Consider the following 16,059-nt stretch of genomic DNA (forward strand, 5'->3'; position numbering starts at 1 on the left):
CAGTCACTTGGGTCCTCAGGCATTCCTGCATCTGTCTCTCTGGCCCTGTCCCCTTGCCTGTAAAACTGCTCCTTCTCCCCTGAGGGTACTGAGCTGGAGGCTGGACTTCCACCACAGGGCACCTGGTTAGCAGGCAGTATGAGGTTGCTATGGGCTGTGAGCATGCCATGCCCCGCCCTGCCCTTGTGCAGCCTCCCTGGGGAAAATGACCCTCTTCTCCTGCAGTGAGGTGGGTGACACCCATTCCCTCCTACCTGCTGGGACAAGAAGGACCAGGCACTGCATGTTGAATGTCACCCCATTCATAAGGGTAGCACATCCATTCACATGAACCTGGTAACCAAATGTGTGTGTGCCATTGTAGAGGTACCAGATGGCATTGGTCCTTGTCTACATGTGCTGGCTGTGGGCCCCTATCAGACTCTGGGCTCGCCGTGGCAGGGCCCAGGGAGGAGAGCACCTGTGCACGTGGGATCACGAGGCTCACTGAGCACACGCATGGGGGTCGTGGTCCGTGAGGGCTGCACTTGCACAGGGCTGCACTCTTCCCACGCCAAGTACAGTGGTGCTCACGACAGGGCAGCACTATCTGAGGGTGAGTGCACTGCTGAGGGCCAAGCAAGGAGCACGGGCAGTACTCAGCCAAGGCTTGTGCAAGAGGAGCAACGGCTGAGGGCCCCGGAAGCCTCAGCCTGCTCCTTTCACCATGCCAGTCCTTGGCAAGCCCCCGTGCCCACCCAGACCCCGCCCCCCTGGGCCAGCATCCTCCCTGCTACGCTTACACAGGGCACGCACTTCTTCTGCAAGACACTCAACCTGGGTTGTCAGAACCACCACTCCTCCAACTGTCTCTAGGCCCACCCTGCTGACTGGCCTGTGGCCATGACCCGGTGTTGGTAAGAACAGCTGTGGGAGATGAGACCATCATGTCCCAATCACTGACCCTGGGCAGCAAGGTCGAGGCCCGACCCGCTGTGGACCTTCCCAAATGCCTGCTGGCCGCTCCAGGGTAAAATACCCATCGGATGAGACTCAACCCCGTCCCGAGTGCTCCTTGTCCCACTGATGGATACAACTGGCTGGTGTGGGGACTCAGAAGGGCCTCAAGCCATGCTCCCACTGTCTGCTTGTGGACCCTCCAACCAGTGCCCCCCGAACCTCCTAGCAGTCCTCATCTACCTACCCCTCAGCCTGGGCTGGCCCAACAGCTTCCACCCTCCCCTACACACTCCACCACAAGCACCTCAGATGAGGGGGTGGGCCACAACCTGCTCTGAAGACCCTCCTCCCTCTTCTCCACCAGGACGCATGATACCTGAGATGATGGCTTTCCCTGCCTGAACATGTTCACCTTGTGGCTGACACCAATGGCTCAGATTTTCCTAGGCTGGGGCACCTTCCCCAGGCTGAGTTGACCTAATCCTGCCCCTCGTCACACAGAGGATGTGCTAGGTCCAGGGACTCAGGGTGAATGAGAGAACAAGACTTCCATGGCTGCTCCCAAACCATAGGTATTTGTCAATACGAGCATCCCTGAGGCTATGCTGGCCCCTGCATGGCTGGACACGGGTTCCTCAAAGGGGCAGGCAGTCCAGGAGCCCCCCACAAGGAGGCCGTGGAGGCTCAGGGGCCTTGAACCTAGGCCTGCAGGGCCCTGTGCATTGGAGTGTCCTGGGCACAACTGTTAGCTATTGATTCAGCGTGCCCTTCCCAGCCCCCTGAGCTGAAACGGCAGCTGCTTCGAGACCGGGCAGCTGCTCTAGGTCCAGCCCAGTAGGGAAGGCTCCTGCCTGGCTAGCTATGGGATCACAGGAAACCTGGGTTTCCTCGCCTGAGGCCTGGCGTACTGGCCCTCAGGGCCTGGGCCTCACCGTCCCGTACCTGGTACCATAGTCTGGGCAGCGGACACACACAGCTGCGTACTTGCTCAGGATGGGTTGCACATACTCCCTGCCCTGGTCCACGATGGCCGGGTCTGGCAGTTGTCTGGAAGGACAGAGAAGTGGTCACCATCAGTCAGCCCCTCAGCTACTGCTGCCCACAGTGCTGCTTGGCCAGGCAGCGTCCTCGGCCTTAACAGTCTCTCAGTTCCTAAGGTGCCACCCAGCCTCTGAAGGTAGGCTGAGGGGAACCCCAGGGGCCAGGGGCCATTCTGTCCACTTGCCTGCGCAAGACCCCAAATCCTTGTCCATGCGTTCACTTATGATTCCATGGGCGGAATCAAGCTACTGGGCGGCCAGTTCCTCTTGCAGGGTCACTGGCATGGTCTGGTACAAGTGGCTTTCCCAGGACCGGTGAGCCCTAGGAGCTCAGTGCTTCTGCAGGCTCTGCTGGTCTGACCCGACTGGATTGCCAGGGGCCCCATCTCCAGGGAAGAACTGCAGCAAGCCCTCAGGAATGTGCTCACATTCCTCGGCAGGGGCCCAAGGGGGGAAGGCAGAGCTACTGGGGGTGGAGCTGAGAGGCGGGCCTGCTGCAGGAGTGAGCTCACACCCACTGGACCTGCCCCAGAGGGCCTTGTGGGCCATCTGAATGCTGGGTGACCCAGTGTGTGGCTGGGATGGGGCTGGTCAGAGGCGGCCGCTAGGGGTGGAGAGGTGGAGGGGGTGTCAGAGGCTGAAGCACATACTTGGCTTAGCAAGGCTGAAAGGAGGAAGTGGGCAAGCAGGCATGAGGGTGGGGAGGGGTCCCTGGATAGAAGGAGAAAGGAGGGAAGGCAGGCTGTGGTTCCCGCGGGGCCTTGGGTAGGAGCCTCTAGGTGCTTAGCCCAAGGAGGATTGGGGCACACCACTATTTCCTTCCAAAAATGTCCCTTTGGGAGGCTGCGAGTGGGGAGTGAGCTGGGTGAGGGGTGAGTGGATGCTGGGTGGTCCAGGCAGGATGACAGCCTGACCTGGGTAAGGGAGGTAAAGGAGCATGTGGGGGGCAGCACTGCCAGTGGGGGCAAGTACCATGACCGAGGCTGAGGTGCCCTGAGATGCACCAAGTGGCAGGGCCCCCAGGACAGTATGAGCCCCTACCCCCAGCAGAGGTGCTGCAGCTGAGGTTGGGAAGGCTCCTCCCACCCTACTCTGTGAAGTTTCTGGGAGGAGCAGTAACACGGGCAGGTGACTCAGCATCACAGAGTCACTGGTGGGACACCCCACAGGAGGACAGTCAAATCCCAGGCACGCTCTAACAGTAGCTGGTCCTTTCCGTGGTTTGTCCCTCTCCCCAGGGTTTGCTACAGCTGGAGCCTTCTGGAATCTCCCACTGCTCTTCTTCACGCAGAGGGGAGCCTCTGGCTTCTCTCAGCCCCATGTGAATGAGCCTGTGTCAAATCTCAAGGAGACCCAAGCTTCCTGGCATAACAGCTCACAGCTGCTCCATCTCTCTCCATCAAAGAAGGCCCTTGTCACAAACCTCAAATGCATGAGGGAGGTAAACAGGGGCCGGCCAAGGGGTGGCTCTCAGAGGGGAGGTCTCTCCACACACCTCCTGGGGCAGTAGGGCTTCCCTCCCTCCTTCTCTGCTCCCAAGGCTGGAGCTGGAGGGGGTAGGGGGACATCCCTGGCTCAGTTTTGTGGGCCACCCCTGTTAGGGCAGCCAGGAGCCTCAGGAAGCACTTGCTGGGCCACCTCCAAGGTCAGCCACTGCTGCTCTCAGCAACCCCAGTGCCCATCCCAGAGGAGCCCTGCCCCAGGCCTGGCCAGCTGCCCACTCACGCTTCCTCGTTGTTAAGCACGCCAAGGAGCTGGGCGACAAGGGCGTCCTTGGACAGAGCCTGGCTCTGCTCCACAGCCTCCTGGAAGAGCTGCTTCCCGAAGCTCAGCTTCCTCCAAGGTGTGTCAAGCAGCGCATTGCTCAGCCCATAGGTGCCTGCAGGGAGAGGGGTCAGCCTGGCCAGCACAGGGCTGTTTGATTTCAGAGTGAATGCCTGAGACCTTCCACTCTGAGGATTTCCAGCCAGGCTCATGCCAGGCTCGTGCCAGGGGCACAGCTGGGAGCAGTGGGTGCAGAGCAGACCAGGCCAGGGGCCGAGTCCGTTCCCACACTGCTTGCAACTCCTGCTGCACATTCCTGACTTGCCTATGAGGTAGGAACAGATAAGCCAACAAGCAGGGTGACTTCAGGAGACTGAGGCAAAGACACCAAATGCCCTTGGTGGACAGGTAAGTAATAAGCACACAGCCTGAAGTTCAGCTGGGCAAACTACAGACGGGTCCTCGCGAGGGAGTCCCAATACATAACCAACCCCTCCCCTGCACCAGCAACTCACTCCCTATCTGTCCATCCATCAATGCACCCAACAATCTATCCATCCATCCATCTATCCATCTATCTATTCATCCACCCATCAATCCATCCATCTATCCATCCACCCACCAATCCATCCACCCACTAATCCATCCATCCATCCATCTCTGCCTCTCCCTCCCTCAACCAGGAAGAACTTTCGGGTATACATCCACCTAAAAAGCTGACAACTTCAAGGGTGGGAAATCAGACACCCAATGCCAAGACAGTTGTCACTTGGGATCGGCCTGGGGTTGGTAGTTATGGAAATCAGTAAACATCAGGGACAACTACACACAGTGGGAGTGGGCAAGGCCTCAGTGGGAGCACAGCATAGTCCCCACCATTGCCAAGCAGAGGACTCTGGGTAGAAGTGTCCCAGATCAAGTTCCCACAGGTGTTAACAGAAGTTGTGACAAAAGAAAGGGGTTTCTCTCATCAAAAAAGTTAAAAGAATGGACAGGAGTCTGCTGAGTAGCCCTTCAGAGTCTCTTCTCAAAAGGCTAGGGCTACTGTGTTTACTCTAGAAAGCACCACCCTGTGGCAGGGGTGGGTGTAATCAAAGTCATACCTCTTGAATTAGAGCCCAGAGGATATGAAGATACAATCTCTCTGCTGTTGTCAGACTTGCAGGTGAAGGCTTCAGCCAAGTTGGACATAATTCTTGCCATTTCCCAGGAGGACACCATGGCTCTGCCAAACCCCTACAGCCTAGCCACTACCCCAGGTTGTCTGACTCCTTTCCAGCAGGAGAGACAGGGAACACCATTTAGTACTGGTGCTGGGCAACTGGAGCTCTACATGCAAAGAATTAACTGGACCCCTACCTCACACGACACACAAAAGTCCTAAGTGTAAATCTTTACAACTTTGCATTTGGTAATAATTTCTTAGATATGATATAAAAAATCAGAAGCAACAAAAGAAAAAATACATAAATTGGATATCATCAAAATAAAGAATTTTTGCTTTGAAAGATACCTTAAAGAAAGTGAAAAGACAACGCCAATGCACAGGATGGGAGAAAAGTTTTGCAAATCATATCTGATGCGGGACTTGTATCTACAATGTGTGAGGACCTTTTACAACTCAATAATAAAAAAGTAATAATAACCTATCACTGAGGGTTCTCCAGAGAAACAGAACTAATAGGATAAATATTGAGAAATTATAAGGAATTGGCTCACATGATTGTAGGGACTGGAAAGTCTGAAACCTGTAGCAATAGACCAACAGTCTGAAAACAGAGCAAGATTCTATGCTACAGTCCAGAGGCAGGATATCCTTTTCTTCAGGAAACCTCAGTTTTTGCTCTTAAGGCCCATTCACATTCTCAGGGGTAATCTCCTTTTCCTAAAATTAAATGACTGTAGATGATAACCAAATCCACAAAATATTTGCACAGCAACACCTAGATTAGTATTTGAATAAACAACTAGGCTACCACCTAGCCATATCGACACATAACACTAATCATTGTACGACTCAGTTAGAAAATGAATAAAGAATCTGAATAGACAGTGTTCCAAAGAAAATACACAAATGGCCAGTAAGCACCGGAGAAGATGCTGAGAATCCTTAGTCATCAGGAAAATACAAATCAAAACCACAATGAAATACCACTTCACACTCACTAATCAAAAGAGTAAACTAAATTCATTGCTGTAAAGTTGATTCTGACTCATAGCAACCTTTAAAGGACAAAGTAGAACTACCCCATAGGCTTTCCAAAGCTGTAACCTTTACAGGAGCAGATTGCCACATCTTTCGCCCACGGACTGGCTGGTGGCTTTGAACTGCCAACTTTTTGATTAGCAGCAGAGCGCTTAACCACGGTGTCAGCAGGGTTCCTACTAAACTGGCCAAAATAAAAAAGACAAGTGTTGTCAAGGATGGAGAGAAGGTGGAACTCTTGTGCACTGCTGGTGGGAATGTAAAAATGATACAGCTCCTTTGGAAAATAGTCTGTTAGATCCTCAAAAGGTTAAACATACAGTCACCATGAAATTCACTGCCACTGAGTCAATTCCAACTCATAGCAACCCCCGCTGGGCTTCCAAGGCTGTAAATCTTTATGGAAGGTGACTGTCCCATCTTTCTTCTGTAGAGTGGCTGGTGGGTTCAAACCACTGACCTTTTGGTTAGCAACCAAATGTCTTAACCAGTACACCAAACTCACTGCCATCGAGTCAACTCTGACTCATAGCGACACCCACTGGGTTTCCAAGGCTGTAAAGTAGATTGCCATATGACCCAGCAATCCCAAACCTAGGCCTATGTCCAAGAGAAATGAAAATTTATGTCCACACAAAAATTCATACAGGAAAGTTCACAGCACCATTGTTCACAACAGCCCAAAAGTGCAAACAACTCACGTGTCCATCAACTGACAAACGGATAAATGGTAGTGTATCCACACAATGGAATGTTATTTGGTCATAAAAAGAAACGAAGTCCTGATACGTGCTACAACATGGGCAGACCTTAAAAACATGTGCTGAGTGAAAGAAGTCAGATGCAGAAGGTCACGGAGCGTATGGTCCCAATTCATGAAATGTCTGGAACAGGCAAATCCATAGAGACAAGTAATAGAATAGTGGTTGCCTAAGGCCACAGGGACTGGTATTTTGTGGGGAGGTGATAGCTAAAGGATATGGGGTTCCTTTTTACAGAGATGAAGGTGTTCTAAAAATGATGGTGGTTATGGTTCCATTGCTCTGTGAATATCCTAACCACCAGAGTCGGACATGTTCAACGGTCCTGGCGGTTTCAGAACCCACGTGCCATGCTGGACATGTGCATACTTCTGTTCCCCAGAAGTGCCAGCTCTGCCCTGGCTCAGACCTGGAACCACAGGAGGCAGACCTTCTGAAGAGGCTCACGGTGGTGGTGCATGGTGGCAAGGGACACTCTCAGGTCAGGAGTGAGTGACCAGAGTAGAAGGGGAAGGGCCCAGCCAGCAAGGGCACAGTAGCGAGGGCAGAGGCCTTGGTTCCCAAGATACCTGCTGATAAGGGGAGAGGGGCACAGGTAGAACCTGGACGAGAAGGAGTCTGTGTGGGGGCAGGGGGCAGCATCTGCGCCAGGACCATCTGTCCTGAAACTACAGAGGCTGAGGCAGGAACAGATGGGGCCAGGGGTGTGTGACACCAGGGAAGGGTATGGGCAGAAACTAGAGGAGAGGAGGAGAGGCAAGAGCCCAAAGAAGGGACAGGGGGCTCCCGTGGAGTGAGCTGTCCTAGGGTCAAACTGCACCCAGGAGGACCCAGTAAGCTAGGTGGCAAGCAGGGCTCCATGGAGTGGGGCTGCATAAAGGGGTGAGGACAGCAAAGGGGGACACTGGCTGGGCTACTGTGCGTAAGGTGGGGGCTCAGAGCAAAGGCACGTCCCACTTCTGCAGGCAGAGCCATGGTGTGGGCAGTAAAGAGGAACAAGGTGGAGAGGCAGTTGCCAAGGGCACGGAGCCTTTCCCTGTTGTGGCCAGGCCAGGCCAGGCCTCTAGCTGGTATAGGCAGTAAGTTACACAAATGGCTGAAAAGTACAGCTCCAAGAAAGTAAACCAGCAGGGAGCCAGGCTCCTGAAGGGGCAACACCCTATCCCGTCACCAAGTACTAGAGAGGACTCACCTGGTGTCAGCACAATGGGCTCAGGCTGTCCCCGGTTTCCATAGTAGCAGACAACGTCTCCCTTGGCCGTGCTGTGAACGGAAGTGGAGAGGTCAGGCGGGCTGTCAGCCCCAGATAGGAGCCAGGTGTCCTACCACCCTTCCCCCTGCTTGGCACTCTCCAAGGCTCCAGCCCAGCCCCACTGCATGGTGGCCACACAGGGACAGTGGCCAGCTGCACCCAGACCAGGGCCCATTCCGCCAGGCTAGGTGTGCCTGCTCCCACCTTGCCCTCACAGGCAGGTCATGGACTCCACTGGTTCTAGTCCAGTGTCACAGGGGACTACCAACCTAGGAAATGGTCTAAAAGAGCCTCCTACCTTGCCAAACGCCCTCAAAGCATGGGCCTAGGTTGGCTACATTGGTGAAAACCACGGGGAGCGTGGCCTGTGGTCCACAGGTCCACTGAGCACTCATCCTCCAGCAGGGTGTGAGTAACCACCCGAAGACTCCCAGGAGCTGCTCGAGGCATCTGCTCAACCCCAACTGAACAGCGTCCAGGCCCCCAAAGCCCTCCACCTGGAGGAACACAGCAGACGGGGCCTCCATGGCTGCCACCTCTCCACCTTGGAGGCTTCCGCTGGCCTCCAACCTGTGGCCTGGGGGGTGCTTCTAGGGCCCTGAGGCTCCTGAACAAACATTCCCCATCCTTTTAAATGCTGAGTGCATTTCAGAATCATTAGAAATACTGCAAAGCTGAAGATCTTCCAGTTCCTCAGCACCACACTAAGCTGTGCCATCCAAACTCAGGACGCCTTCCCCACTGACTGCAGAGAGCTCTCTGTGGCCTGGGACCCCTCCCAGGCTGGCTGCTGGACACACATGCCAGGGCCTTTGGAATGAGCAAATGCCGAGAAAGGAACGGGCACAAAATGCCAGGTGGTCCCCCCACCCGCCCTGGCCCTCTCCTTTCTGCTGATCCGCCTGCCTGGTTGAGTAGCTGGGCAGCCAACGTGGGAACAGGCACACCTGGCCTGGGGGAATGGGCCCTGGTTAGCCCTGGTCTGGTTGCAGCTGGCCACTATCCCTGTGTGGCCACCATGCAGTGAAGCTGGCCTAGCGCCTTGGAGAGTGCCAAGCAGCGTGGAGGGTGGCAGGACACCTGGCCCCTGTCTGTGAGGAATGTCGTTATTCCTCATGGTGAGATTGGCCATCAGCTCCACGGTGGAATCTACTGGAGCGGCTGAGTAGCTGCCTTAGGGATGGGGGCTGCTTCCCGTATGTAAGTGACTTTGCGGCAGTTCTCCAGATTCTGGCACACTTAAACCCTGCATGTAGCCCAGTTGTCATTCAGCAGCCTGCCAAGTCATCTGCCGATCTTGGGACTCTTAATGCACTTGAAGCAGTGGCCTGCTGTGTTGTGTGGTAATATCGGGACTGTGCCTTTTTACCTGTCGACCTTGGGTTTCTCAGCCTCAGCAGCCAGCAGCCGCCTGAGTGAAGAAAGCCTCCAGCTTCAGTCGGCTGGGAGCAAGAGGCAGAACCGAAGCCCAAGGTTGAGGGGCTTTCACCCACCCCTAGAGTATGGCACTTTGAATTCGGACTTCCAGCCTCTAAAGCTGTAAGAGAAAGCCACCCATTTGTGGTACTTTCTGTTACAGTGGCACTAAGTAACCAAAACAAGGTCCCTCCGCAGAAACTGCTGTCATTAAAAAGTCCCCAACCCACAGCAGACCAGTTGCCACAGAATCTCCAGGGGTAAATTTACATGTGTGCACCCTTGTTTAAAAACAGCTATTTGTCAACTAAATAGATCTTCTTTCTGTTCTCTGGTACACCTTAAACCAAATATAAAAAATAATATAACTAAATGTATGCTCCCTGAGCCCAGCTTGTTGTCCCCAGGGCTCCAGATGGCAGGTTCCATACAAGGGAAGGGAGGGAGGGGGCCTCATTTCACTGGAGGACAAATACACAAAACCCATGCGGCTCCCAATGCAAAAACTAGGAACCGAACCTTTAACGAGATCTTCGAAGGGAAGCACCAACAGCTCCACCCTCCTGGATGAGGCCCTCTGTGGCTACTCCTGACAGCTGGACGCAAGTCCACTCTACACACACGGGCGGTGGGAAACACACAGGGCCCAGGTGCACAGCAGGGTGCCCGCTGGGATTGTTCCTTGTGAGCACCATGTGCTGCTGAACCCCCACCTGGACAGGCTGTGCATGCAAACCTTGACTGTGAAACAGTAGCTCTCCCCCGCTGCACCGACCAAACCCACAGACCAAGGGTGGAGGGAGCCCGGCAGCCAGGCCCACGTGCCACACCCAGCACCATGTGCCCCATGCCGAGGAAACCCTGTAGAGGCTGGAAGTTCAGGCCACACACTTCCAGGCTCAGGGTGTGATGCTGTCACCAACAGATGCCAAGCAGCCAGTCTGTACCTGGTATGGTGTCCCACTGACCAGCCACCCATGGCTGTGGGTAGCCCGTGTCATACCCCCTTGCTAAGGATCTCATCTGACTTTGCCCCTCGGGGGCACGGTGTCCTAGGGGTGAGGTAGGCAGCACTCAGCAGATGGCACCCGGTGGCGAGCCTAGGGTTTAAGGCAGCTGCACGGGTAGCTGGCGCTCTGCAGCCAATGCCCAGGCTGGTCAAGGCCCACATCTGAGGTCGCGCCTTCTCCAGGCTCAGGAGCACTGTTGAGAGATATAACTCTTCCGGCCCCACCGGCCTGGCATCCTGTCACGGCATCACGGGTGGGGCACAGACTGGCCTCCAGTGGCACGGTAGCTAGAAGCATGGCTGCCCTGCCAGCCTGGAGCCCAACTGGTGGGCTGCAATTTCCTTCTCCAGGGACGCTGGGAGCCCAGCCCACACGAGCATTGGTAGGTGCCCTACCTCGCAAAGACTCTGCTACCTCGGTGTACACAGGGTTGCTGTGAAGGTGTGCTGAGCCCAAGCCCACAAAGGGCTCGGCGTGTCCCTCTGCAGTGCTCCATGGAACCACAGAACCACTGGCTGGCTGTCCACTTCCCTCTTCACATACAAGTGTGTGCCCCATGCGGGCCTGGGGATGCCCCCAACTGCTGCATGCTCTCTTTGGGACCCAGGGCATTGACCCTGGGCCTCATGTCTACACCCAGCCCAGGCCTCCTGCACTCTCCTTGGGGATCCTGTCCTCCCAGTCAGTGCAGGCAGGGCCCTCGTCCTCCTTGTTGTCGTCAGCTGACCCCACTCAAGTAGAAGCCCCCCTGTGGCTGTGCAGCCATGTCTCCACCTCCTCTAATAACAGGTTTCTGCCCCTTGACAGTGCAAGGGCCACCCTGTCCTGGTCTCAGCCTCCCCAGGTCCCCACTGTCTAGCCTGGTCCCCCAGCCTTGCTGCCACACTGTCCTTGGGCAACCTCACACCCCTTCCACTCATCTCTTATTGAATCCTACAGGCCAAGCCCTGTGAGGCCAACCAGCATGAGGGGACACAGAAGCTGTCTCTGGAAGACGGACGCCTCACCAAGGTCATGGAGGACACCCTGGTGAGCACGGGGGGCTCGGCACCCACCCCAGGCTCTGCGCAGGGGGAGGGGGACCCTGACCCTGTGAGCTCATCCGGGCCACCATGGACAGAGCATTCTGGCCCAGGGCTCCCAAAGGCCACGAAGGGGGCCCAGGGACTCTGCACCAGCTTCCCTCCCTACAGCACGCACATCCTCCCTCCCAGCTCGGCCCACAAGGTTACCCAGGGACATCCCCAGGTGCCTGGCAGCAAGGTCATTTCATTAGGGGGGAAACAAAACCAGCCATCGAGTTGATTCCAACTCACAGCGACCCCCACTGGGTTTCCAAGGCTGTAAATCTTTACAGAAGTAGATTGCCTCATCTTCCTCCTGCGGAGCAGCTGGTGGGTTTAAATTGCTGACCTTCTTTCTGGTTTGCATCCAAATGCCTTAACCACTACACCACCAGAGCTCCTTTGCTTCATAGCCACCACTGTCCTCCCAACCCACCTGCCTGGCTCAACTCTCAGACCCTCTGGGTCCTGGGCTGCCCTCACTTCCTCTAAGCCTTCACCTGCCCCAGGTCCCAAGAACCCTGGCAAGTGGTAAGCATCCTGGGTGGGCACCATAACTCACTTGCTCACCCCAGACCACCCCAGACCGCCCTGGGGCCCCCTGAAGCCACCCCGAGTCTGGTCGGCTGCAGTCCCTGGCTCTGTCTGCAGCAGAAGGTAGAGGATGGCATACACCCCAACAGGTAGCCTCTGCTCATGCACCACAAGGAGCTTATCAAGGCCCTCACGGCCCCCGAAGATAAGCCATGGTGTCCACTCCATGGCACCTTCTGAACAAGCTGCAGCAGTCAGCTCAATCGGACCCGCCACACCCACAGGCCCAGGGAGCTTCACCCCACACTCAGACGTATATGCACTGAGGACTCCTCCTTCAGCCTCAGGTAATCACCGCCTGCCAAAGGCTACGGGAATGAGGTACAACTTAAAACCAAGGGGTTCCTCAGCCTCAGGCCAGCGAGGGGATTGCAAGGAGGGCAGGTAGGTGACAACACGCTCCTGTGAATTCCCACTAGACACAGCCGCATGGCGCTCTCCAGGCCTTGAACCAGCAGCACTCACACAGGCACAGGAGACTATCAGCGTGATGCACACGGTCCCGGTAGCAAAGGCCCAGATGTGGCTCCACGGACACTGGAACACCCTACACCACCCAGCAGGGCAGGACCCCTCTACCTGCTGGGCCCACAGCATAGTGCCAGGGGAAGCCTGTGGGGGCTCCTCCCTCCCAGTGACCCACCTTAAATCTGCTGCTATCAGGTTGAAGCCATTGTACAGATGCCCTTCCATGGAAACCTTCTTCAGGTAGGACAAGCTGTCTATGTCGGTGGTCAGGAAGTGGGTGACCAGTTCACCTGTGTGCAGAGAGTAAGCGCCCATGGCCAAGGTTGCAGGGATGCCCCGCTTCTGAGCCCTCTCCCCAGGAAGACTGGCAGGAGTCATAAGGCAGAAGTCAGGAGGCTCAACAAGCAGAGCCTTGACACGAGGATTGATTGCCACCAGGGCTGGGCCCAGCAGCATGGAGGCCATCCCTGAAAATTTTTTCTAGTTTTTTTTAAATTTTTATTGTGATCTGGGTGAGTTTACAGAGCAAATTCATTTTTTCATATAGTAGTTCATATACATTTTGTCTCATGACATTGACTGTAATTCCCCACAATGCAACAGCTCTGTTCCCACTTCCTCTTCATAGTTACTTCTTCCCTGTGTCCTTTCCTCCATGCACTCCCGCCCCCTTGAACTGTTCCCCTATGTGAACACTGCCCTTCTGTTCTCCTATGACTGACAGCTCCAAGGAGTGTATCCACCTGATGTAAATGTTCAGTCCTATGCCTACTGTTGCTGGAAGCCACAGGAAGGGGTTCAGCTCCACCTGAGGGGTAACTAGGGGACATAGTCTCAGGGGTCTCACCAGGCTGGTAGTTTGTTTTGATTGTCCATTGTGCCCACACTGGAAACCCAGGCTGAGGGAAAAAGCCTTCCATAGGGAAGATACATGTTCACAGAGCTATCCTGTTAGGGACATCTATTCTACAAACATTAGGCACACCTCATAGCCCAGCCTTGGGGTGGGTGGCTGACTGCTGGTGACCCATGGGTCAGACACACTGGGCAGGAGGGACAGCTTGGCTGGGACACTATGTGGAGCGCATCTCCTGAGAAGAGCGACCACATCTATGAGGCCCGTGTGGTCAGGGCTGAGGACAGACAGCCTCCCAGGGGGTGCCACTAGGTCGCTGGGACGAGGGAATGGGCAGCACTTTCTTCCCACTCTTCTGCTTTGGCCATGTACCTTGCCATGGCCATGTCACCTCAGGCAGGTCACAGTGTCCTAGAAGCTCCGCCTGCAGGCTTCCCGGCCCTCCGAGGTGCCCAGACCATACCTCTACCCCGGGCGTCCCTGTCCAGCCGTGGCTGCAGGTAGTTGGTGAGTGCTGCCAGCCTGCCCCGCGTACTGATGCCGAGCCACGTTCCACCTTCCTTCCCTTCCTCCATGTCGAGCCCTGCAGTGGACAGCAGCATTACCACCAGCAAGTCCCCCCCCCCGGTGGCACCAGCCCCAGTCTGGTCCCCAACCCTGTCCCTACCACCTGGGGAAAGGCAGGGTCCACAAGGAGATGCAGCTCAGCCCAGCAGTCCCGACCGTGGGACAGGGCCTGTAACTGGGGCACGGTGACCTCTGGAGCCCATGCTCTGTGTGGCTCAAACAGCCAACCTTCTGGCTACTAGTCCAGCACCTAACTATCTGTGCCACCCAAGGACACCCTGGAGCCTACAGCATTAAAAAAAAAAAAACCCAAAAACTTAGGACAATAAAAAAAAAAATTTAGCAAAAATGTGTAACACCTAAAGCCTGGGAACTACAACACATGGTAGAGAGAAGTCAAGCAAATGTAACTAAAAGGAGAGATACGCCTGCTCGTCAATTGGAAGACTCAATATTGTTAAGATAACACTTCTCCCCTAATGATTGATGGATTCAACACAATGCAAGCAAAATCACAGGCTTTCTAGTTTACAGAAATTAACAAGCTGATTCTAAAATTTATCTTTACAGAGAAAGGACCTGGAATAGCCAAAATAATCCTGGAAAAAGAAGAACAAAGTTAGAAGACTGATATATCCCAACTGATTTAAAGACTTACTAAAACACTACAATAATCAAGAGAGTGTGGTGTTGGCATAAAGATTGACACACAGATTGATGGAACAGAAGAGTCCAGAATAGACCCACAGGTGTATGTTCAACTGATTTTCAACCAAGTTGCCATGGTGATGCAATAGGCAAAGAATACCCATTCAATAAATGATGCTAGAACACATGAGGATGAAGTGAATTTCAACCCTTACCCTATACCGTATATAAAAATTAACCTGAAAAGGTCTGTCTTGAGTATTATGCTCTTTTAATAACTATCTATATGGGATCAAACTGATGACAGCAACACAAAAGATTAGATAGGAACTTTAGGGGCAGTGGATTATGTTAATGGAGAAGAAACAACTAGAAAAGGAGGGTGGGAAAGGTTGCACTGCAAGAATGAAAGCAATGTCATTGAACTGAGACAGAAACTGTTGACTTGGTGCACGTTTGGCTGTGTATATTCTCAACAACAAAATAAATAAAATTTAGAATAAAAAGAGGGGAAGAAAGTAAAAAAAATGTTAAATACAAAATTTAAATAAAAGGCATTCAAGTCACAAAATATCAATAATAATAATAATGTGAGACAAATCAAAAGCTAAACGTAAAACCCAGAACCAGAAGAATTTTAGAAAGAAACAAGAAAATTTCTTTATGATCTTAGGGCAGTGTTATGGATTGAATTGTGCCCCCCTGAAAAATACATGTTGGAAAAGGGAATGTACCCATGACCAAAAATAAGGTTCACAGATGATATTTCCACGTACATGTTTGTATGTGCTATAAGAATGTCCATATAAATAGAACAGGGGGCAAAGCTATGTCACTTCTTAGCCACAGCCAACCACCCTCATGGAGTGAGTTGTTGACCTGTGGGCCCAGGACCTTGGTTGTGGGGGACGTCAAGCTCATTTGGCATAACATGCTACACAGAAACATTGTTCTACTTCCTACTTTGGTGAGTAGAGACTAGAGTCTCAAAATCTTGCAAGCAGCCATCCAGATGCAATAATTGGTCTCTCCTCCTCTGGAGAAAAGAATAATAAAGAAAACCAAAAACACATGGAAACAATTAGTTCAAGGGACTAGTAGACCATGTGAACTGAGCCTATATGACCATGCAACCAGAAAGAACTAGAAGGTGCCTGGCTACTACTGGGAGAGGGATCAGTGCAGGAGATCCTGGATAGAGTGGGAGAACAATGTGGAATAAAACTCAAAATCATAAAAAAGACCAGGCTTACTAGTTTGATAGAGCCTGGTGAAGCCGCCAAGACCATGACCCCTAGTTACCCTCCAGGCCTAGAATTGGAATCACCCCCATGGCTTCCAGCCCAACAACAGACAGGCATATAAGGTGAACTTTTACAATAGGTAGAAGCTCTGGTGGCATAGTGTCTAAGGCATTTGACTGCTAACCAGAAGGTTGGTGGTTCAAACCCACCAGCTACTCCTCGGAAGGAAG

The 16,059-nt window shown here is 53.6% G+C and overlaps 1 protein-coding gene across 1 annotated transcript in view; it reads right to left on the bottom strand.

Moving 5' to 3' along the window:
• TANGO2 (transport and golgi organization 2 homolog) overlaps positions 1–16,059 on the bottom strand; it is a 46,891-nt gene that overhangs the window by 1,322 nt on the left and 29,510 nt on the right. The window contains exons 3-7 of the mRNA XM_007957960.2: positions 13,834–13,953; positions 12,690–12,804; positions 7,903–7,973; positions 3,705–3,858; positions 1,882–1,986 (exon numbers count right to left, since the gene is read on the bottom strand). Coding sequence (XP_007956151.1) covers positions 1,882–1,986; positions 3,705–3,858; positions 7,903–7,973; positions 12,690–12,804; positions 13,834–13,953 — 565 coding nt within the window. The remainder of the gene's footprint in view (positions 1–1,881; positions 1,987–3,704; positions 3,859–7,902; positions 7,974–12,689; positions 12,805–13,833; positions 13,954–16,059) is intronic.

The sequence above is a fragment of the Orycteropus afer genome, unplaced genomic scaffold (genome assembly GCF_000298275.1).
Source record: "Orycteropus afer afer isolate SDZICR_OR568_19922 unplaced genomic scaffold, OryAfe1.0 scaffold00829, whole genome shotgun sequence".
Classification (NCBI taxonomy): Eukaryota; Metazoa; Chordata; class Mammalia; order Tubulidentata; family Orycteropodidae; genus Orycteropus; species Orycteropus afer.